The sequence below is a fragment of the Bubalus bubalis genome, chromosome 5 (genome assembly GCF_019923935.1).
Source record: "Bubalus bubalis isolate 160015118507 breed Murrah chromosome 5, NDDB_SH_1, whole genome shotgun sequence".
Lineage (NCBI taxonomy): Eukaryota > Metazoa > Chordata > Mammalia > Artiodactyla > Bovidae > Bubalus > Bubalus bubalis.
In genome coordinates this window covers 4,437,860-4,461,254 of record NC_059161.1, presented here as the reverse complement: position 1 = coordinate 4,461,254, position 23,395 = coordinate 4,437,860, and the positions used below count along the sequence as shown (strand labels likewise).

Genomic DNA, 23,395 nt, shown 5'->3' with positions numbered 1-23,395 from the left:
CACTGACTCGATGGACGTGAGTCTGAGTGAACTCCAGGAGTTGGTGATGGACAGGGAGGCCTGGCGTGCTGCAGTTCATGGGGTCACAAAGAGTTGGACACGACTGAGCGACTGAACTGAACTGAACTGAATTCCTAATCTAAAATAAACATGTAGGATGATTTAGTAGGTGGATAGAAGCCAAGGAAAGGAGGTCCCAGGCAGCAGGGACGGATTGTGAAGGATGAAGACACAGCAGAGAACGTCCTGCACCCATGGAACGAGAAGGATCTCAGACCTGGAGACACCAGGGCTGGGGGCTTCAGGCAAATAAACCAGGATGGGAAGGGCCAGGTCTGAAGGGTCTTGGCGATCAGAGCAGAGAGACTTCCATTTTGTTCATTATTTACTTGCTATGGTAGCTCCTGGTATTGTTATTATTTTACTATAAGCCATGGGGTATCAATGGGGAGTTTTAACTTTGGAAAGTCAAAGGACCTTTGAGGCAAGAGAACTTGTCATATTTAAAAAAAATTTTTTCTAGTTAAGCCTGAAGTACACAATGAGAATTTAAAGTACGTTGTTAAATAAAAGAATCAAATCTTTTAAACTGTCACTTCGTTGTGGACTGTTTCAATCTGAGGGCACAATTTTGCAGATAGCTTTGAAATAAAAAGCATTTTTAAATTATCTGAAAGAAACGCCCTGCCTAGACAATGATACAATTTTAATAATTGAGTTTGCTTTGGTCAATATTAACTCTAAATTTATTTAAAGGAAACCAGAAAATATTCTAGATTTAAGTGCATATCATCTAAGAAAATGTTATAAAATTTTATCAACAGAATTCTTAAACATCAAAAGAGAACTTACAAATTTATACGCTGTTCGTACAGCAGGGCTTGCTTTGGTCATTGCTGTGTTGAATAGTGCACCTCCTTTCTGCAAAGGAAAAACAGAAACATGTTCCTAAAAATTTGGGGCCCGACTGTCCAGAAAACAAAGCATTATTGATAATATAGAATTAAGAGCTTTCTCATGGCTTAAAGAAAGACCTACATAATTATGTCATGTTAAATGTTTTCAAGCTTTTATATATGCTATAGTAACTCCATACAAAATGTACACATTCTCCTCTATTCTTTCAATTGAGGGAACACAATCCTTTCATCTTTGTGGTTTAGGCAGACGTAGACAATGTGACCAGTATACATATATATATGTGTGTGTGTGTGTATAAAGCTTAATAAAAAATAAATACAATCAACTGTTTCTGAAATGTTTTAGTGTTCGGCAATGAAGTCTCAATCTGCGCAAGAGAGTTATGTTTTAAAAGCATCACGTTAACAAAAGCACATTACCAGAAATGATAAAATCCCCATCAAGCCCTACCACTCCATCTAACTTCATCTTTCGGAATATATTATAAGGTGACAGCAAAATCACGATTTTCAAATCAAGCTATTTATCTTGAAAAATAGAAACACAAAAGCTTTCCATTTAAAAATTTTCTTTATAAATAGCAACAAACTATAAGCATAAAAATGTTTAAAGTGTGAGAAAATATAGAAACCTTTAAAATATTGCCCATAAACAGCATATATAAACAGTAGACCTGAACTGAACATTTTTCAATATCATTAAAGTGGGGGAAAAAAAAAGAAACTGTGAAGGTTTATTATTACCTTGACTGTATGCACCCATTGCTGATAGGACTTCGAGTTCCCTGGAATACATAAAAATAAGATGTCAGGAATATCTGATCAAAAATAAATCCATAAACCAAACTTCACCAAGAACTAGTATTTCCAAGATTTTAGCAGGCAAATTTTATTTATCTGCAATGTTGTAAAAGAAGCAATTCATTGTAAGAACTATTAATAATAAATGCTCTAATTCTTAGGAACATAGTAACTAGCATTTTTAAGAATAGATACTTTTTCTTTACTCACATAAGAAGATAATATGTTAAAGTATTCTTTCATTGTAATACTACTTTCAGAGGGGAAAAAAATAACCTTTTGAAATCCAAAATTCCTACATCTTTTAAAATGATTTTTCAGTATTTATGGCATTTTGTAAAAGTTTGGCTCTTTTACACAATTAGGATTATCTTAAAACAGTATTTAAAGTACATAAGGAAAGGAAAAAACCAGAAGGAAATTTAGCAATGTAAAGAATCTTGAGGACAAAAAAGATTCTTCTATGGTTGTTAGACATCGGTATTAACTGATAGCAAATTTTACTTTATTGCAATTAACCTGCAGAATACTGCAGAAAATACTGTCTAGTTGTAAATCCAAACTGGAAAGGCACGACCCCAGGGAGATATGGCAGTAGCTCGTCATGGCTATTAGAAAGTTCAAATGCAGGCATGACCAGTCCAGTAAAACCAGCAATCATATATATTTGGCTCCAAATATGCTAATTCATTTAATCAATAAGATGATATAAGAAGGCAAAAAAAGGGAACACAACTAGTCTAAAGTAATGTTTGTATCAACTGACTTCAGTCAGATTTCCTCTACCTTCCTGGTTGTTTAAACCTTAAATATTCCCACAAGAAGAAACAAAGTCCCAAAGGCTACTCAGACTGACCGCTGGGTACAAAGGAGCCTGTGTGTGGTTGTGGCTTCTTAACAAACACGTCCCTCACTGTTATAACACAGAGGCAGAGGGTCCTTAGGCCGAGTACCTTTCCAGCAGATACCTTTGCATCCCTAACCAGCATCAGGCCAAAAACATCCAGCTCTGGATCCACTCTTGAACTTAACATTTTTCACTAATTTCAAAGAAAGATCAAGAAACAACTCCTATTCTGAAAAATGCCTCTTACTCTCTTCTTTCAGAAAAGACACGGGACTGCACTGCACCCTTCCTGGAAGAATAAACATGGGGGAAATAATACTTTCCTAGCCTTGTGAAATGATTATAGCAAAATGTATCTATCTAAAATAGACCATATAAAAACAACCTTCAGTGCTTAAAGGGCATGAGTTTCAGATGGTATGTGGCCTTACCAAAAAAAATTTTAACCTTTCTCTTGTAAAATGATGAAAAAAAAATCCTGGTTATTCTATTCATTTATATCTCAAGGAGATTCTATCAACAACATAAAATAAGCATTATGTCTTTATCCAGATTATTCATACAGGTTTACTTCTCTATTCAAAGTTCTCATCAGTTCATATACTTTTTACTTCTCTACTAAAAATGGTTGTATAGAAATCACATATTTATAATTTGGTTATTATTCGTGGTATTCTGGAAAGTGTTTTATTTCATTTCCCAAAATGAATTTAAGAAAATGGAAAAACACCAACTACTCTGTGATATCTATTTAGCATCCTGGAACACGTGTCACTCCAGAAAACATATTTTTAAACCTCTGAACCGCAAAGAAAATAACTATCATAAAAGTTCAGAGTAGTCACAGAAAGGTCAGTGTCTAGAGGAACAGTCCTGAGGAATCAAAGGAGCTCCTCTTCAGCTCTTCATAGGTTGTTAAATGTTTTTACCTACGTTATGCCTCTTGAGTCGCACCCTTCTACTAAGAAACAGGAAAAGCAGGTGGACGAGAGGGCAGGGGGCTTGGCGGCCAGCAGGTCAGGCCAGCCTGCCCTGGGACACCGAGCGCTGGGACCGTCTGCCACCCGGCAGCTGCGATGCAGGCGTGAGCCAGCACGCGGCAGCACCCCCGCCGTCGGTCACGGGACACGCGGCCCGCCGGGCGGGGACACTGGGGCTCTGAGGTGATACTCTGCCCACGCTCACAGAGACGGCAACTGGGGAAGAATCTTAGTATTTACTCTCAGTTCATCAGTCCTTCAGCTTTCAGGATTGCTAAATAAAATATAAGGTGAATCATACAGAGCTTTCCTCCGCGTCACTTCAGAAGAGGCTACGTTAGAAAGGGCAGGGGGCGGCCGCCTTGAGGGGAAACGGCTGAGAGAGAGAACCACTCAGTAATAACGTGTGATCACGGGGTTCCAGGCAAACAGGAAGTCCCTAAATACACAGCTTAAGGTAACAGAAAAACAGGTGGTACAATTTAGGTAGATTCCTATCAAAAAATATCTTAAAAGGCTAATTGTCTCTTTTAATTCTAGAGCTTTTAAGACTGAAGACACCTATTTCCATAAAATTTATGAGACAAGCACACTATTCTCTGATAATGTGTGTTTTAAAAGGCTAATTTTCTTCTCAAAAAATAAATCTGAATGCCAGGAAAAACACACACACAAAACCTTAGTCTTTCTTTTAAAGTAACTGGATTGTAGAAATAGTAAGCATTATTGAGGAAATTCTTAACATTGTTCTTGTTAATCAAACAAGTGATTTTCTCACATTCAAGGACAAAATATCTTGGTGTCTCACTTGTGCAAAGTCTTTCTTTTCAAATATATTTGCTTAAATTCCAGTAATCTGTTGTTACTTATCAAAAAATGTAAATTGGTCTAAATTGTTCAGTGAGGCCAGAAAAACGCCACTGAAACTCATGATTACTACCACCCCTTCAGATTCCTTTGGTTACCAGTCAGTAAAGAAAGAAACAGGATCAAATAAACCCAAGACTGACCAGACTCTGCTGGGGCCTAATGAAGAGACAAACGCTATTGATGCGGACAGTAACCGCACACTCCATATAAAATCAGCCTGAAAATGTGTCTACTTTTTAAAGTCTAGAAAACGAGGTGTGGATTTTTAATATCTATTTTTTTATTTAATAAAATTTTATTTAACCAAACTATCAGGTATAAAACAAAGTGCAGCATACTGTACAGCCAACATCTTACAATAACTTCAAAAGTGTGAAAGTATTAGTTGCTAAGCCGTGTCTGACTCTTTGTGACCCCAGAGAGTCTCTGGACTGTAGCCCGCCAGGCTCCCCTCGCCATGGAATTCTCCAGGCAAGAAAAATGGAGTGGTTGCCATTCCCTTCTCCGGGGGATCTTCCCAAACCTGGGATCGAATCTGGATTCCTTGCATTGTAGGCAGATTCTTTACCGTCTGAACCACCACGGAAGCCCCGAAAGGGTACTGTGGTGGTTTGTGGTTTTTTTTGGCCAAACAGCGAGGCTTGTGGGATCTTAGTTCCCAAACTAGGGATGAACCCCATGACCCTGGCAGTGAAAAGGCAGAGTCCTAACTAGGCTGCCAATGAATTCGCTAATAATAACTTTAAATGGAGTATAATCTATAAAAATACAGAATTACTATGTTATACACCTGAAATGAATACAACATCGTAAATCAATTTAAAAAATTATGGGGGGAAAAATAAACATGTTCTTGACTCAATATTCCTTAGCTGCTTTTCACAGATCGTTATTTGTGTTGATGTAATGGCTCCTTCATCCTACTTGTGGCCTCTCTGATGACCTCTGAACCCCATGACATTCTTCTCTTTACATATTTCCGAATATTCTCTTCCCTTTCTTCTCAGGAGAAGATGGGTCCCACAAAAGGGACCAGGAGTAACATGGATTTCCTAAAGTTCTGACCAGGCCGGGGTTTACCAAGACAGAGAACAGTTTTGGAAAACTCCCTGCGTTCATGGCCCCTAACCACAGTTCTAGATTCAACATGAGCGGATGTGTTCTGTGTGGGGCCGGCCTGCTCTGTGTTTCCAGCCAGAGCCACAGTGACGACAGGGCTCCACCATACGCGTATTCACGCTACCAGGAGCACATGCACGTAGCACCAAAAACAGCACGTAAACCGCCACATGAATGGCCCGGGGGTGGGGGAATGAGAGGCTTGTCTAAAGTTTCTCAGTAATTTTTGCTTAGAGCAACATAATAATTCCTTCGACTCCAGTGACTGTTGATTTCTCCTATAGTGATCTTCCTGAGGGATATATATATATATATAAAATATATATATATAAATATATATATATATATAAAATCTTCAAAGGCTAATCAAAAGAGACAGGAATTTTGCTTTTATCCATCAGAGCAGAGAAGCCCTGAGTACTGCTCTTGTTTACTAAAGGCCTTCTAATTAAAACAATCTCTTATCATAAGAAGGCATATATCACAGTTATTAAAGCGAGAGCTTTGAAGCCAGGCAGTCACGTGTGACCTTGGGCAAGTTACCGAGGTGGGTGCCCTCAGTAAAATAAGGATGCTCAGAGTACCCTCCTGGGCGCTGGGAGGGTTAAGTGAGATAATATTTGGAGAGCTCTTAGAAGAGCTTCTGCCGCATACTAATTCAGGAAGCATGAACATTAATCATCATTTCCACTGTAACAAGGAGAGAAATGAAAAAGCTACAACAGTTTACTTTTTGAAGAACAGTTCAGTATCTCAGACCTATTCTTTCTCACAAGAGTAGTCCAGATAAAAAATGTTTCAGCTGACTTCTAGGAACTATTTTTTGGACCCTTATATACACATATATCTCATTAGTAAGAACACTGCTAATTTTTATTATTCGTCTATTCAAATCTTAATGATTTTGCTTTATTTTCTTCTAAGATGAATGTCTCTGTCTCTCTAAGATAACAGCTTAAAATGTAACAATTAGAAAATCACACGATCACCAGGCATAATTTTTTCAATGTACTTTCTTGCTACACCTACTGAAATGCTGCTGTTGATTTTTACTCGCTCAGTCCTGTCTGACTCTTTGTGACCCTAACCCGCTAGGCTCCTCTGTCTATGGGATTTTCCAGGCAAGAATACTGGAGTGAGTTGTTATTTTCTTCTCCAGCGTAATCTTCCTGACCCAGAGATCAAACCCAGGTCTCCTGCATTACAAGTAGATTCTTTACCACTAGCCACTGGGAAGCCCCAAACTTACTGAAATGAATGCTTTCCTTTTGGATCAGTACTGGCTCCCCAAAAGTAAAAGAAGTGTTCAAAACCTTTTTTCATTTTAAGAAAAAACAACAAAGTGGCTGGCATTAAGTTGTACTGAAAGTGCAGCAGTCTCTAAATCAGCGGCTAACTGGTGATAAATATTCTTCTATTCTTCTTTAAACAGTAGGACCTTTCATGAAAAAATTTGGTGACCCTCCTCCCACCATAAAAGCCACCTACGCTCTCCTCTTTTACTGAGGTCTGCAGACCAAGGGTGAAGACTACAGAATTTACTACACAAAAGGATCTTAGTTCCACCCCATTACTGTCACACGGTGTCATCCCCAATTCCATACAGGATACCAGCCCCACGAGTCATAACGATAATGAGATCGCAGTTATGTAAATACTCAGGAGGTGCTGCAAGCAATTTGTCCATGAGCTGACAATATTCTGCTTGTCTGAGGTGAAAAGTAAAAAAGCCTTATTTTAACACAAAAGTTCCATTGAGGCTAAATTTTCTGCCGTGAGCTGAGGAAAGCAAGGGGCTTCTGAAGGACTGCATGTTCAGCTCACTTGCTAGGTCAAGGAAACTAAGTTTTTCCCCAAGCTGAAAGCGTTCCATAAAACGCAACCCTACTTGCATCAGAGGGAGGTCCACAGCCACTCAGATCACTTGTACCTCTTGCAGTGAAAAGCGATCTCAACAGTTTTTGTATTTTTGTGGTGAAAAAATAAATTTTATTTAAGATTAAAGTTAAATTTTGGGAGATTTGTAGATAAGTACTAATTATTCTTTGTCTTTTCACCTTTTATTTCTCAATTGTAACAACTATTTACTTACACACAGACTAAAGATTTCCTTCCCGCTGAATTAAACCTATAGACAACTAGGTCGGGGGGAAGCACTATTGCTGCTGCTGCTGCTAAGTCACTACAGTCGTGTCCGACTCTGTGCGACCCCAGAGACGGCAGCCCACCAAGCTCCCCCGTCCCTGGGATTCTCCAGGCAAGAATTCTGGATTAGGTTGCCATTTACTTCTCCAAGGAAGCACTATTACCACCCCGTGAAAATGAACACATGGGATTATTCACTTACTTCGTCCCAAATCTAGAACAGCGTCTGGTACATAGGAAACACTCAGCAAATACTGGCTGAAGGAATGAAGAGGACTCTTAAGGTTTCAAGCAAAACTGTCTGCCAGGGTCAGGACTAAGTACTAGATCACCAAGTACAGAGTCAGGTGCCAGATCATCAAGTGCAGAGTCAGGACTAGGTGCTGGATCATCAAGTAGAGTCAGGACTAAGTACTAGATCACCAAGTATAGAGTCAGGACTAGGTGCCAAATCATCAAGTACAGAGTCAGGACTAGGTACTAGATCACATGCAGAGTCAGGACTAGGTGCCGGATCATCAAGTACAGAGTCAGGACTAAGTACAGGATCATCAAGTGCAGAGTCAGGACTAGGTGCCAGATCATCAAGTATAGAGTCAGGACTAAGTACGGGATCATCAAGTGCAGAGACAGGACTAGGAGCCGGATCAAGTGCAGAGTCAGGACTAGGTGGCAGATCATCAAGTACAGAGTCAGGACTAAGTGCCGGATCATCAAGTATAGAGTCAGGACTAGGTACCGGATCATCAAGTACAGAGGACTAGGTACTGGATCATCAAGTACAGAGTCAGGACTAGGTACTGGATCATCAAGTATAGAGTCAGGACTAAGTGCCGGATCATCAAGTACAGAGTCAGGACTAAGTGCCAGACCATCAAGTACAGAGTGAGGACTAGGTACGGGATCATCAAGTGCAGAGTCAGGACAAGGTGCCAGATCATCAAGTATAGAGTCAGGACTAAGTGCCGGATCACCAAGTACAGAGTCAGAACTAGGTGCTGGATCAAGTGCAGAGTCAGGACTAGGTGCCAGATCATCAAGTACAGAGTCAGGACTAAGTACGGGATCATCAAGTGCAGAGTCAGGACTAGGTGCTGGATCATCAAGTGCAGAGTCAGGACTAGGTGCCGGATCATCAAGTACAGAGTCAGGACTAGGTACCAGATCATCAAGTACAGAGTCAGGACTAAGTGCTGGATCATCAAGTATAGAGTCAGGACTAAGTTCCGGATCATCAAGTATAGAGTCAGGACTAACTATGGGATCATCAAGTGCAGAGTCAGGGCTAGGTGCCAGATCATCAAGTATAGAGTCAAGACTAGGTACGGGATCATCAAGTACAGAGGACTAGGTGCTGGATCATCAAGTGCAGAGTCAGGACTAGGTGCCGGATCAAGTGCAAAGTCAGGACTAAGTGCTGGATCATCGAGTGCAGAGTCAGGACTAGGTGCTGGATCATAAAGTGCAGAGTCAGGACAAGGTGCCGGATCATCAAGTATAGAGTCAGGACTAGGTACTGGATCATCAACTACAGAGGACTAGGTGCTGGATCATCAAGTACAGAGTCAAGACTAGGTGCTGGATCAAGTTCAGAGTCAGGACTAGGTGCCAGATCATCAAGTATAGAGTCAGGACGAGGTGCCAGATCATCAAGTATAGAGTCAGGACTAAGTACGGGATCATCAAGTGCAGAGTCAGGACTAAGTGCCGGATCATCAAGCGCAAAGTCAGGACTAGGTACCGGATCATCAAGTGCAGAGTCAGGACTAGGTGCTGGATCATCAAGTACAGAGTCAGGACTAGGTGCTGAATCAAGTGCAGAGTCAGGACTAGGTGCTGGATCATCAAGTGCAGAGTGAGGACTAGGTACCAGACCATCATGTGTAGAGTCAGGACAAGGTGCTGGATCATCAAGTATAGAGTCAGGACGAGGTGCCAGATCATCAAGTACAGAATCAGGACTAGGTACTGGATCAAGTGCAGAGTCAGGACTAGGTACTGGATCATCCAGTATAGAGTCAGGACTAGGTGCCGGATCATCACGGACCAAGTACCCGTTCCTAAGTCATTCATTTCCTAGATACTACAACACAGTTTCAATTACTGACATTTCAAACAATGTAACTGCTCAATTATATTACAGTTAATTATATTAAATAAAAGTGGGATGTCACTAATATGTGTCACACATGCAAAATGAGATGCCTCCTCCCACATCTTTAAGTGAGCACTTATCACCCAGACAAGGGTAAGAACATGGGACAGTAAACTGAAAAGTCTGTTCCTAAATGCTGCAGGGGCCTGCAGAGCGAAAAAAAGAAAAAAGGTAGACTTCTATAAAGACACTCTTACTTAAAAATGCCGCAGCAGATGTCATGTTCAGACCCGTCTTTCTGGATTATGTTAAAAGCTACTACGGGCACCACAATCTCAGTTCCCTAATTCTTACTCAAGTAGTATTGATAAATATCATTCGTATTTCTCTAGCAGAGAAAATTAGTCAGGAGGAACAAACTAACTGCATTTCTGTGACATTTTTTTCCAGTCGTATTAAGAGACTATCCAAGCAAACCACTGCCAGCTCATGAGACCATCTGAATGCCGAGCATAACATATCAGGCAAAGTAAGTCAACACTACAGTTCTTTATAAGATAAACTAATGTATCGAAGCCATCAGATATTTATGAGAAAATGGTAGTTTACAAAGTAGACATATGTGCCACAGGTGCAAAAATCATAGATAACTGTTATTCAGAAAATGGACAGCCACACTGGAACTAGTCTTTACCTCCACAAAAGCCACCGGAAGTGATCTCTTCTTCAAATGCATCAGAGAAACCCTTTCCTGCATTTAGTTTTGCCAGTCGACCATCGATAAACTGAAATTAAAACATGTCAAATATGTTAACTGTCATTTACTTCATAAGATTAGACTTTTACTTACACCAAAAGTACTAGAAGCAGACACGTACACATGTATGTGTATAAACACAGATACAGAACAAGAAAACGCAGACCGCTGAGACAGCAGGTGGACCATAAACAGCAGCCGGTTAAGACAGACCCCATCAGTAAATAAAGCAATGTGGACACAAAGACCACAGCCCCTGGGAGGGTCTGCACAAGGCTTGCCGCCAGCCGAACCTTGGCCTGGGGAAGCTGAATCCACCCCCAGGCCTCAGTGTTCTCAGTATTTGCTTCAGGACATGGCTGCACACATTAAATTAACACAGGTTTATTACGGTTACGTAAGCATCCAAGAAATGTTAGATGTTACTATTTTGAAGTTGATATTAACTTTATCCAGTAAAATAAAACACTCCAGATCTAAACTACTGGTCCTAAAGGGTAAGAGCACCAGGTAGGTCTAACCACTTAATAATAAAACAAATGTAACTTCACAATTCCCAGCAAACGTGTTGATCAAATGATCAAAACTATGATTATGAATATGAATATAATTCAGGTTAATTCATGTTGACTTACAGGAAGTTACCTTAAACAATATTTTTCAGCATTCTGAAAGGAGAGATGGGGGTGGGAACTCAAAGCTACCAACAGTACCCAGAGATCCTCTTCCAAACACAGCCCACCGTCTGCTCTGCCCCGTTTCCACCCTGCTCCTATACACACAGCAAAGCAGAATCTCAGGGTTTCAGAAAATATCCTTAGGGGATCATCTTGTTGACCAGCTCCCGGCATAAACCAGTGACATGTTTTACACACACGTGTGTCACTGGCACTTGGTTAGTTTTATATTGTTGGTCTGGCGCACCGGACGTGTGTGTTGCTTAGATTATGAAAAATCTTATAAATGTTTTGTGGTTTCCCCACTCATGATGATGGTGAATTTAAGGCTCCATTGCATGAGAGCCAAAGGCTGACATAAGGAAGTCTTCAGTGATGTCTGAAGAACAGACTTGAGACTGAGGATTAACGTAAGAGGTTCCTCTTCATCTTAAGAGAATTAATTAATCCTAGCCATGATTTTTTCACCCTATAAATTTAAAGTTTAGATAAATAAGAGACCTTGACTTCTAAAACCTTCTCATGGTCTGCCCTGGTTTTCTGGTTAAATGGTTAAAGGACAAAACTAACCGAGAGGAGGGGTGAGGTCCGTGTCATTCCCGGGCAGAAACTGGAGGCCACTAACCGCGGGGCGGCGGTTACGACGCTGAGACAGAAATCTCTTACAGACCCAAATTAGGAAAGCATGGCCAATGACCCAACAGCTTCCTGTGCAAAATGACGTTTAACTGCCTTTTTACCGTAGAATGGTTTTGGCCAAGAACATGGTAAAATGAGTTTAAAGCGACATAACCTAAAAAGACATGGCCATGGCATTTTTGCCAAGAGTATGAGCTGCTCTCATAAAAATGAGAACTGAGAGCAGGGCCCGTAGATGACCCATTTTAACACCCGCATCATGCTTGGCTCGGAGGAGGTACCGAGACTACAAACGAATGTGAATGTGGAGTCTGGTGTTTGAGAGGTTGCCTCTCACTGCCATTGTTAACTTTATGATCTCAGGCAGCCTGCCGTCTCTGAGACCGTCTCCCCTTCTGTAAAATGGGAGTAACAACACAGAAACGTCTGATGGGGTTTTGTGAGAGTTAGTTACAAAAGGGGAAAGGTGAGGGATAAATCAGGAATTTGGGATTAACAGATACACACTATTATACATAACATAAACAAACAAGGACCTACTGTATAGCACGGGGAACTCTACTCAATATTGTGTAATAACCTATAAGGAAAAAGAATCTGAAAAAGAGTAGATACATGACTGAACTGCTGTGCTTGTACACCAGAAACTAACAACGCTGTGCATCAACCATACTCTTAAAAAGTTAAATGATCACATTTAGTGCCCGTGGTGCAGGCAAAGAGTAAACGTTAAATATTCAAGTCCACTTTCCCCACCACCTCCACCCTTCCTGTCGCAAACTCCTGCACTTCCTGAGAAGGGGTCACGGCCCCTTGCGTACAGGCCGCTTTAATGCCCAACACGTAAGTGGAAATAGATGCTTACCGAGGGACGGAACACACAGAAATGATCCTAAAGGGCACACACTTCACGTGGTTTAAGAGTTAAATAGTTGTAATGTGTGGAATTACTCATTTCATCTTGTGCTAAAAGGCAGTAGCTTACAATCCTGGGTGTCTCTGCTACTACCTACAATAAACAGTTAATTTGAAACTAATGTAGTTTAAAACGCCTGCAGTATTTGACTTACACACATTTTCAACACAGTATGATAAATCAAACTAAAGTGATCTAATGTGATGGATTTTGAAAAAATAAGGTGAAGCACAATGATAAATTTAAAGTAATACATTACTGACAAGTGGAACAAACTAAGACATCCTTTTAAAGGACTTAATTTGCCTTAAAAGATTAAGACTACAAGACTTTTTAAAAGGTTTTCATTTTTGTGTTTACTGGAAATAATCCATTCATTTTAGTTTGAGTGGAACAGTTCAAGTCTAGAAAGAGATAAATCTCAAAACTATTTACTGATGATGCATTTTTGAGCATGACTAATTACTTTGTGTTACTAAACTAGTGATTTGAGCTAATAGAAATGCACCACTTGGTAAAATGCCCCACGTTATCACTGACTTTGTAAACAATCCTCTCAGTGACTGACACTTATCAACATACACACTTAATGAAAATGTTCTTAAAAGGTTGATTGTGTGCACACACTCATATACACATTACACACACACACACACATACACCAACGCAGACCCCCAGGAATAACTGAGAAGAGATATTAATGGAGAGGAATGCTGAACCTAACAGTTCTCTAAACTCCTTTTTATATTTTTGATTCAATAACAGCTTTTTTTTATTTTCCCAAGTGGGGTTGGTTCACGGTCACACCACTCTTGTAACTGGAGCGTTTCATAGTAGGTGAAAACAGTAGCTACCGCTGCAGACAGAGAGGTAATTTTGAACTAAACAGCATTACTTGCAGGAAAAGCAAAGGCTACACAACACGTATCGCTTAGCAAATGTATTCAAGACATACATTTTGGAAGAATTAGCTAAGAATGGCAAGGCATAACAAGTAAAACTGTAAATAACAATGGAGGTACTTCAGATATAAGATAAAATTAGGTTGCAAGTAGGTTTTTAAAAGAATGCATGAGTATGCTTTAAGATAATGCTTTTTACATAAACCTTAATATTTTGCTTTTTGTTCCAAAAGGAAAAATTAAAACCTGGAACTAAACATGCGAAACAACCTCACAAAACTTAAAAATCGTAGTTGGAAATCTCAAAAAAAGTTCACAGGCCTAATTCCACAGAATAGATTCCAGAATTTAATTATGAAAAACAGATGAAATTTATTTAATAAGAATAAATATATTCCTTAAAATCAATAACATCATCCCCTCTAAGTCATCAACAATCACAAGAAGTGGATCTGGTTAATCCTTAGGATGTGATCTTAAGATGGTACAACAGGTTACAAGATAAGTGTAATTAGGCAGCAAAACTGCTTCCTGCTGCCTCTTTTTGATACTGACATCACTCAGGTTTTCTGAAGTGTCTTTATCTTCAAGTAACTATCTGAATAGGAGATCGAGTGAATCCAAAGAAACTACGCGCTGCTGTAGATGCACTTCAGTTTGCACTACCGTCTAATGGAAATGAACATGCACCACTCCAACTTCTGAAACACAATGTAAGATGAACGTTATAAGAATACAATAAAACATAAAGGACACACTTCGATGGCAAGCTTCTTTACAAAAAAACATAAAAAATATGTTCTGATGAGATTCCCAGGTTAAACTTGAATAGTAGGCTGGAGGACCACCGGGAATGTATCTTTCCTCTGAGAGACAAAGTATGGGTTTCTCTTAATACTTTGATAACTTCACTACTCAGCCCATTACTGGCATTTAGTCCCAAAATCCAAAGCAAGCTGTGCTACTAATCTGTGTTCTAATGAGTGCAGTGCTTCAGACATACGTCCCATAAATATTTAATTGCAATCAATCCGTCACATCTCTGAGGATGACAGTGATTAAATTTCAAGATTCTTCTATCATTTTAAGAGAAATACGTGATTTTTCAGTTAAAAGCTCGTAAGAAGGTTGTCCTGAGGAGAGGGGGCCAAACGAGGACGGGGAGCACTGACTTCAGAGCCCAAGTGGCAGTCTGGTCCCGGAAGCAAAGCAGCAGGGTCGCATGTGCGACACAGCACACAGATCTGCACACCCGCAAGAGCCTCCTGATGAAAGTGAAAGAGGAGAGCGAAAACGTGGGCTTAAAACTAAACATTCAGAAAACTAAGATCATGGCATCTGGCCCCATCACTTCATGGCAAATAGACGGGGAAACAATGGAAACAGTGCGAGACTTTATTTTGGGGAGGCTCCAAAATCACTGCAGATGGTGACTGCAGCCATGAAATTAAAAGATACTTGGTCCTTGGAAGAAAAGCTATGGCCAACCTACACAGCATATTAAAAAGCAGAGACCATTACTTTGCCAACAAAGGTCCATCTAGTCAAAGCTATGGTCTTTCCAGTAGTCATGTATGGATGTTAGAGTTGGACTGTGAAGAAAGCTGAGTGCTGAAGAACTGATGCTTTTGAACTGTGGTGTTGGAGACTCTTGAGAGACCCTCAGACTGCAAGGAGACCCAACCAGTCTGTCCTAAAGGAAATCAGTCCTGAATATTCATTGGAAGGACTGATGCTGAAGTTGAAGCTCCAATACTTTGGCCATGTGATGCAAAGAACTGACTCATTTGAAAAGACCCTGATGCTGGGAAAACTTGAAGGGGGAGGAGAAGGGGACGAGAGAGGATGAGATGGTTGGATGGCATCACCAACTCTATGGACATGAGTTTGAGCATGCTCCAGGAGTTGGTGGTGGACAGGGAAGCCTGGCGTGCTGCAGTCCATGGGGTCGCAAAGAGTCAGACATGACTGAGCGGCTGAACTGACTGACACTCCTTCGCCTGAAGAAAAATGTTGTTCAGTTGCTAAGTCCAACTCATTATGAACCCATGGACTTCAGTGCACGAGCCTCCTCTGTCCTCCACTGGCTCCCAGAGTTTGCTTAAATTCATGTCCACTGAGTCAGTGATGCCATCTAACCGTCTCATCCTCTGCCATCCCCTTAATTACCATGTCTCAAAAATTTACTTATTAGAAACCCTTTTTGAGCACAAAGATAACGAATAAAGTCTTGAGAGCTAGAGAAAAATCATTTTTAATAAATCAGAAATCTTTAGAAATTAAAGTAAAAATTTAAATACAGTAAAAAAAATACTTTCAAAACATATTAATTTCTTATGGATCTTTAACATTTCCTTTCTATATAATACTTTGGGGTTAAAAAAAAAATAAGTTGTCTAATTTAAATATTTCTTCTTACACAGGCTCAGTAAACCTTGACGGGTTAGTGAGAACCACACTGAAGTACTACAATAAATTAAATCATCAGATACTTACAGACATGTGCTAAATGCCAGGCCTTCAGTTCGTAGCTATATATAAACACAGACTGCAATAAGTAGGAATAAGGTAGGTCAGCTTAAAGCTAAACCAAGAGAATGAAGTATGTAAAGGGACAGAAATAAACTATTATTTTTATTCCATTTCAAGGACTGGGTAATCACATGACTGAAGTGTACTAAATTAGACCACCATGGTACAAGGAATAGAAAAACACTCTGAAGGGTATAAAATTTACCACTCAGTGCAATTTATCATTAGAACCAGTAACTCAACGGGACAATAGTCCTTCTAAAATATATCAACAGACATGAAATAATTTGCAACAGGATTAAGTCTTTTGAACTTCATGACCACCAGACAATGAACTCATTCATTCATTCAATAAACTTTTAATTGAGTATTTACCATATGTTGGGTTCTCTTTTAGATGTGTGAAGACCAGAAATGAGTGAAAGAGACAAAGATTCAAGCCTTCATAAGATTTAAGTATCTAGTGTTGGGGGATGGCGTGGCAGGGCACAGAGCAGAATGCATGAAATAATAAATGCAATAAGTGACATAATATGTCAGAAGGGGATGAGTGTGGAAAATAAAACAGAACTGCTAGGGGAGCTCGGGGGTGGGGGGCAAGGAGCTTTCAGGTATGGACAGTGAGGTCCAGGGGAGATGTCACGATGAAGACAACGCCTGAGCCAAGGCTAGAAGGCAGGGAGGCAGCGGGCCTGGGGTCAAGCAGGGAAGCAGACCCAGGAAACGGGGCTCCCGGCATCAACACAGGGCAGAGCAGGCTGGCGGGGAGCGAGCACCCGGGAGGCCCGCACCGAGGCCCAGGGATCCAGGGATGAACTGAGCAAGTATGAGGCCGGTGCTCTCCTGAATTCACAACCTAACATCTCAACAGCACTCTGGGCAACCCCTTTCCTCTCCAGCCCACTCACTCTCCATCTACTCTGCATCTCTGCTCCCCTTAAAGGTCCAACGGCCTCCCCCTCTCTTCAGCTGATGACCCTGCTTCCGAATCCCATTGATTAAGAAAAAGAATCTAAAGCAACTGAAGGAGGCGTTCTGCCCACACCAGGCACCACCTCTCCTCCAGCCGCACGCCGTGTCGGCTCCGCGGAGGCCAGCTCCTCGCCCGGCCCACAGACTCGTGTGCTCCTCCTGACCCCACGTCTTCTCCCGCTCTGTCCCTGTCGATGCTCCTCCTTAGAGGACAACTCAGACCAGCCACCAGCACTGCCGTCCCCACGCCCTCCTCGCCTGCCCCGTAGTCACACGGGCTCCCTACCTCCCCAGCAGCGCTGTGCCCGCTGGGGCGTCCCATCTCCACGTGACCGAGCCCAGAGATCAGGTCCAAGTTCTCCCCTGATACAGCCTGTCACCAGCATCTGACAGAGCCGGGCCCTCCTTCTCTCCTTGGCCCCAGAGGTAACTGAACCCTCTCCTGAGTCCGGGGTCGCTCACTCAGCCCTCCTCCTTGGTGGCTGCCCTCTGCTCCTCCCCGGCCCCTGCGCCGCCTGTTGTTCCCATTTATACACTCCCCTGGCCATCTCACTTGGTCTCCAGTCCAATGACTCTAGACACTACCATCTACCTACACGCTGATGACACCCACATGCATATGTTAGGTCTAATTTTGGCTTCTGCCTCTTTATCCATTTGCCTAAAGTGAAAGAAAGTGTTAGTCATCCAGTCGTTATCTGACTCTTTGCAACCCCATCAACTATAGCCTGCCAGGCTCCTCTGTCCACGGAATTCTCCAGGAAATAATGTTGGAGTGGACTGCCATTCCCTTCTCCAGGGGATCTTCCCGACCCAGGGATCAAACTCAGGTCTCCTGTACTGCAGAATCTTTACTGTCTGAGCCACCAAGGAAGCCCCGGATCAATGTCTTGTTTGGATGTCTAACAGACATTTCAGACTCATCATGTCCAAAACTGAATGCTTATTCTTCCCCCTAAATTTCTCCTCTCCACAGTCTTGCCCATTTCAGAAAAATTAACATACATCCTGCCAGTTTCTTGGTTGAGAAATCATGGATCCATGGATTCTTGACTCCTCTTTCTCTCACCCTTCACATTAATCTTTCAGTGCACCCACTGACTTTATCTTCAGAACAGATCCACATCTGACCTCACATCTTCCATGGACCAGATGCAAACTGCCATCTCTGCTCACCCAAATTACAGCACAGCCTTAGATATCGTTCTTCTGCTTCCACGTCTGACCACCCTATAGGACACTGCTCAAATGCCACATTCTCCCTGAAATCTACCCAACTAATAAGCTACTTTAGTTGGACTTCCCTTGTGGCTCAGCTAGTAAAGAATCCGCCTGCAATGCGGGAGACCTGGGTTCGATCCCTGGGTTGGGAAGATCCCCTGGAGAAGGGAAAGGCTACCCACTCCACTATTCTGGCCTGGAGAATTCCATGGATTATACAGTCCATGGGGTTGCAAAGAGTCAGACACGACTGAGCAATTTTCACTTCACTTCAAGCTACTTTAAGCTGCAATCCCACCCTGACCCCTGGTGATCCTCCTTTCCTGTTTTATTTTCTTTTCCACAGTACTTATCATCTCTGAACATGCTACATAATTTAGTTAACTTATTTTCAGTCCCCCTCATATAGAAACACAGAATTCACAACATCAGAAATTCTCTTCTGTCTTGTTCTCTAATGCAACCCAGCACCCAGAACACTTCCTAGGAGAGCAGACACGCAAATACACTGTTGAATGAGAAGAGGAACAAAGAACACTTAGACGAGTGCTTCTAAAATACAGTGTGCGTATCTTTATGGTGTGTGCATGCTTAGCTGCTCAGTCATGTCTGACCGACTCTTCTGCGACCCCATGGACTCCATGCATCCCCATGCGACGCCAGGCTCCTCTGTCTATGGGCTTTCCCAGACAAGAATACTAGAGCGGGTTGCCATTTCCTCCTCCAGGGGATCTTCCTGACCCAGGGGTTGAAACCACGTCTCCTGCATCTCCTACACTGAGAGGAAGATTCTTTTACCGTTGCGTCAATCGATAAGCCCCATTTTTATGGTATTTCATTAATAATGTAAATTTCTGGGTTTTAGTCCAGTACCCGTAAATCACAAATTTGAAGGTGAGTGTCAAGGACATGCATCTTTAATAGACTTTCCAGCTAAATCGTCTGCAGGAGGTCTGGGAACACACTTAGAGAAACAACATTTAGGATACTACTCGAAATTCATCAACAAAGGATACCGAAAAATGTATTCCTAGTCCTAATAAGTTCCCTCCTGACACACTCCTTCTCTCTACCAGTAAGTGTCTGCATTTTCTCTAGGGCAAATGTTACTTTTCCACGTTATAAAATATGTGCTTGAAACAGTTACCATCTCCCGTCCACTCATATGTCAACTATTTCCTAATACTCCAGAACGCTCGACTCTTCAGCACTGCTGATGCATGTGCTGCTCTGAGCTACAGATGACGTCCCATAAATAACAAACTCTCATGCTTCTTTCAAAAAAGATTAACAGGAGAATGGAGAGATGTATAAGAATGTATTATTTATGTTAAAAGCTTTCTAAAGTCTCCAACTAACATAAAGCAAAATATGTTACTTTTGACTGCTTTTGTCCAATACCTTATTAAGTCAGAGAAACTAGGTCATGGCACAAAATACAGAGCACTGAGGGTCTCAGAGAATGCCCACTTTCACATACTGCAGCATCAAGTGGCTCTAGGTTGGGAATCACAGACACCACTCAATGAAAAACACAGGAACACCTGACTCCTACAATTAAAGGATTTTTGCAAATGAGCTCCATTATATTCAATTTTTCAAGTTCTTCATCTACCAAAATCATAAAGACATTTTGCTGCCTATTCCTTTAGAAAGATGGTAACAATAACCCTGAATACGAGACAGCAAAAGAAACACTGATGTATAGAACAGTCTTTTGGACTCTGTGGGAGAGGGAGAGGGTGGGATGATTTGGGAGAATGGCATTGAAATATGTATAATATCATATATGAAACGAGTTGCCAGTCCAGGTTCGATGCACGATATTGAATGCTTAGGGCTGGTGCACTGGGATGACCCAGAGGGATGGTATGGGGAGGGAGGAGGGAGGAGGGTTCAGGATGGGGAACACATGTATACCTGTGGCAGATTCACTTTGATATATGGCAAAACCAATACAATATTGTAAAGTTAAATAAAATAAAATTAAAAAAAAAATAGCGGTTTTTATTTGGTTTCTTTATTTAACAAAACTAAGTGTCTATTATATACTAGAATGCCTGTGTTGAGTAACGTGAAATGGAGAGAGACAGTGCGGGCAGAGGAGACAGGGAGGCGGCCAGCACATGTGACTTTATTCCTTATTTACCCCTGGGCAGACGGGGGCTCTTAGCTGCTGTGTCTAAGTCCCAGGCTTCCCCGGTGGCTCAGGAGTAAAGGACCCGCCTGCCAATACAGGAGACGTAGGCTCAATCCCTGGGTTGGGGGATCCCCTGGAGAAGAAAATGGATACCCACTCCAGTTTTCTTGCCTGGGAAATGCCATGGACAGAGGAGCCTGGTGGGCTAGAGTCCGTGGGGTCACAAAGAGTCAGACACGACTGAGCACATCCAAGTCCTAACTTTACCACATGCTACTGTGGACACTCTCAGCAAGTTATTTCAGCTCCCCATAACTAAGGTTTACAAAATGCAAAGTGGCAGTAATAACGTATGACATGCTATGGCCACTGCGAAGATGAACCCAGATTAAACCATTCAAACAGTACCCAGCATAAGTCAGTATTCAATGAATGTTATTTTTATTTATTCACAATTACCATCATTCAGTCTCTTACTATTTATTATCTACTGCAACTCAAGTGAGAAGCATAAAGACAAGAAACCATTTTCAGAGACCTAAGAGCAAACTCCCAGAATGGCTACAGTAAGGGTCTTTGGAGACGCAGGAGAGGAAAAGTCAGAGCCATAAGACCCAGAAGATGAAGGCTTCTGTGTGCCAGGCTAGGGTCTGAGTGGCATCCTAGACAGAGTGAGAAAGACTGAAGATTCGCTTTTCAGAAAGAACACTCTCAGAGCAGGCTGGAGGAAGGCTTGAAAGGGCGGCTAAATGAAAGAACACGAACCACTCCCCCAGCCCAAGTCACTGACACCGGAGCTGGAGAGAGCGAAAGAGGGAAAGCTGAATGATATTCAGAAAGAAGGATCAAGAGAGCACAGTCAAACAACTATGTGAGAAAGACTGGAGACGATGGCGTGAGAAAAGATGGCGCCTAATTTTCTGGTTTAGGCAACAGGGCAAAACTAACTTACAAACGAAGGGGTGCAGGATGGCTCGTATGTGAAGGTCCATCTATGTGAAAGGGCGTCACGTGTGTGTGTGGGAGTGTGTGTGTATAGGCCCACACATACACAAAGATACTACACACACACACACACCTGCAGTCACAAAGAGTCGGACACAACTGAGCGACTTTCACCATCTGAATAAAGATGTGTTCAAGACCCCTCATCATAGGTAACTAATGCAGTTAGTCCCTCGTGAGGAAGCCCCAGGAGCTGGCACGAGTCAGAGACGTGGGAGTCTGAGTACAGAGACATTCGGGGAATAGACAGAGGAAAGCATAATGAACAAGGGCCCTGGAGTAACTGCCCAGAGAATCAGGAGGGGAAAGCGAGAATGTCGTTGTTGCCGTTGTTCAGTTGTGGCCAGCTCTTTGCAACCCCATGGACTGCAGCTCACCAGGCCTCCCTGTCCATTACCAACTCCTGGAGCTTATTCAAACTCATGTCCATTGTGTCAGTGATGCCATCCGTTCTCTGTCATCCCCTTCTCCTCCCACCTTCAGTCTTTCCCAGCATCAGGGTCTTTACCAATGAATCAGCTCTTTGTATCAGGTGGCCATAGTATTGGAGCTTCAGCTTCAGTCCTTCAATGAATATTCAGGACTGATTTCCTTTAGGATAGACTGGTTGGATCTCCTTGCAGTCTGAGGGACTCTCAAGAGTCTTCTCCAACACCACAGTTCAAAAGCATCTATCCTTTGCATTCAGTCTTCTTTATGGTCCAACTCACATCCATACATGGCTACTGGAATAACCATAGCTTTGACTATATGGACCTGTCAGCAAAGTAATGTCTCTGCCTTTTAATATGCTGTCTAGATTTGTCATAGCTCTTCTTCCATGGAAAGTGCATAGTAAAATGAGAAGAAACTTTAGTTCCAGGGGTCTTAACAAACAATACCCAAGAAAATAATTTCCTTTACTGTGTTAAATGTAATGTGAGATAAAAGGAAGAGCCCTAAAAATACTGGCTCAAATCTCTATAAAGCTTTGAGTTAAAGATGGTGCTGCCAGGGCTGTGGATTTAAGAAGCGGTTTCTGGGATTCCTTCCAAATCCATTATCTGAAGAGGAATTTATCCAAATGGAACCGACTCTCATCCATCTAAGCCGTGTTTATTCCCTGGTATCGTGGAATGTTAGGGCCGAAAGGTATCTCAGACCTAGTGACCCTTCAGTCTAACTCACGTTACAGACACAGAAACCAAGGCCTGAAGAGGATAAGAAGTCAGCTGTCAGTGAAAACACGGCCCATTACTGGTGGATCCATAAAGAGTGTGTGGCTGTATATATATACATATATATGTATACATATATTATATATTTGCATGTATGTATCTATGTTTTGGGGGCTTCCCTGGTGGCTCAGTAAAGAATCCCGCCTGTAGTGCGGGAGATCTGGGTCACATCCCTAGGCTCAGAAAAATGCCCTGGAGAAGGGAATGGCTGCCCACCCCAGTATTCTTGCCTGGAGGACTCCATGGACAGAGGAGCCTGGCGGGATACAGTGCTTGGGGTCTCAACAAGTCAGACACAACTGAGCCACTAACACTTGCCCTTTCTTTCACTTTCATATATGTTTTTCTACAACACTTTTATAATTTATAGTGAAATTACAAATTAACAGCTTAATGCATAATGATACAGCCAACTACCAGAACATGCCCTCCCTTACAGAAAAGATCAGAATTCTTTCAGCTTACCCTTCTCTTGTCTTTCTTTACAGCTTTATCACAAAAATGTTTCCCTAAATAATACATTATTTAGCTCTTCTCACTACAGAACATCATTACATAAAAGGACTCATCATATCAACTCCTCAGCGGTGTGTTCCCTTCTCTTAATTCACTCACGTTCAGCTTCACTGTAGTGCGCTCA

The 23,395-nt window shown here is 41.9% G+C and overlaps 1 protein-coding gene across 7 annotated transcripts in view; it reads right to left on the bottom strand.

The window, feature by feature from the left end:
- Positions 1-23,395, bottom strand: part of DENND1B (DENN domain containing 1B) — a 279,905-nt gene that overhangs the window by 38,723 nt on the left and 217,787 nt on the right. For 6 of the 7 annotated variants that reach the window (XM_025285317.3, XM_025285321.3, XM_025285318.3 and 3 more), the window contains 3 exons: positions 10,472-10,562; positions 1,665-1,705; positions 853-921 (listed from right to left, as the gene is read on the bottom strand). In XM_025285317.3, the coding sequence (XP_025141102.3) occupies positions 853-921; positions 1,665-1,705; positions 10,472-10,562 (201 nt within the window). Of the gene's footprint in view, positions 1-852; positions 922-1,664; positions 1,706-10,460; positions 10,563-23,395 lie in introns of those variants that run through there. The other variant, XM_025285327.3, reaches the window with a different exon arrangement.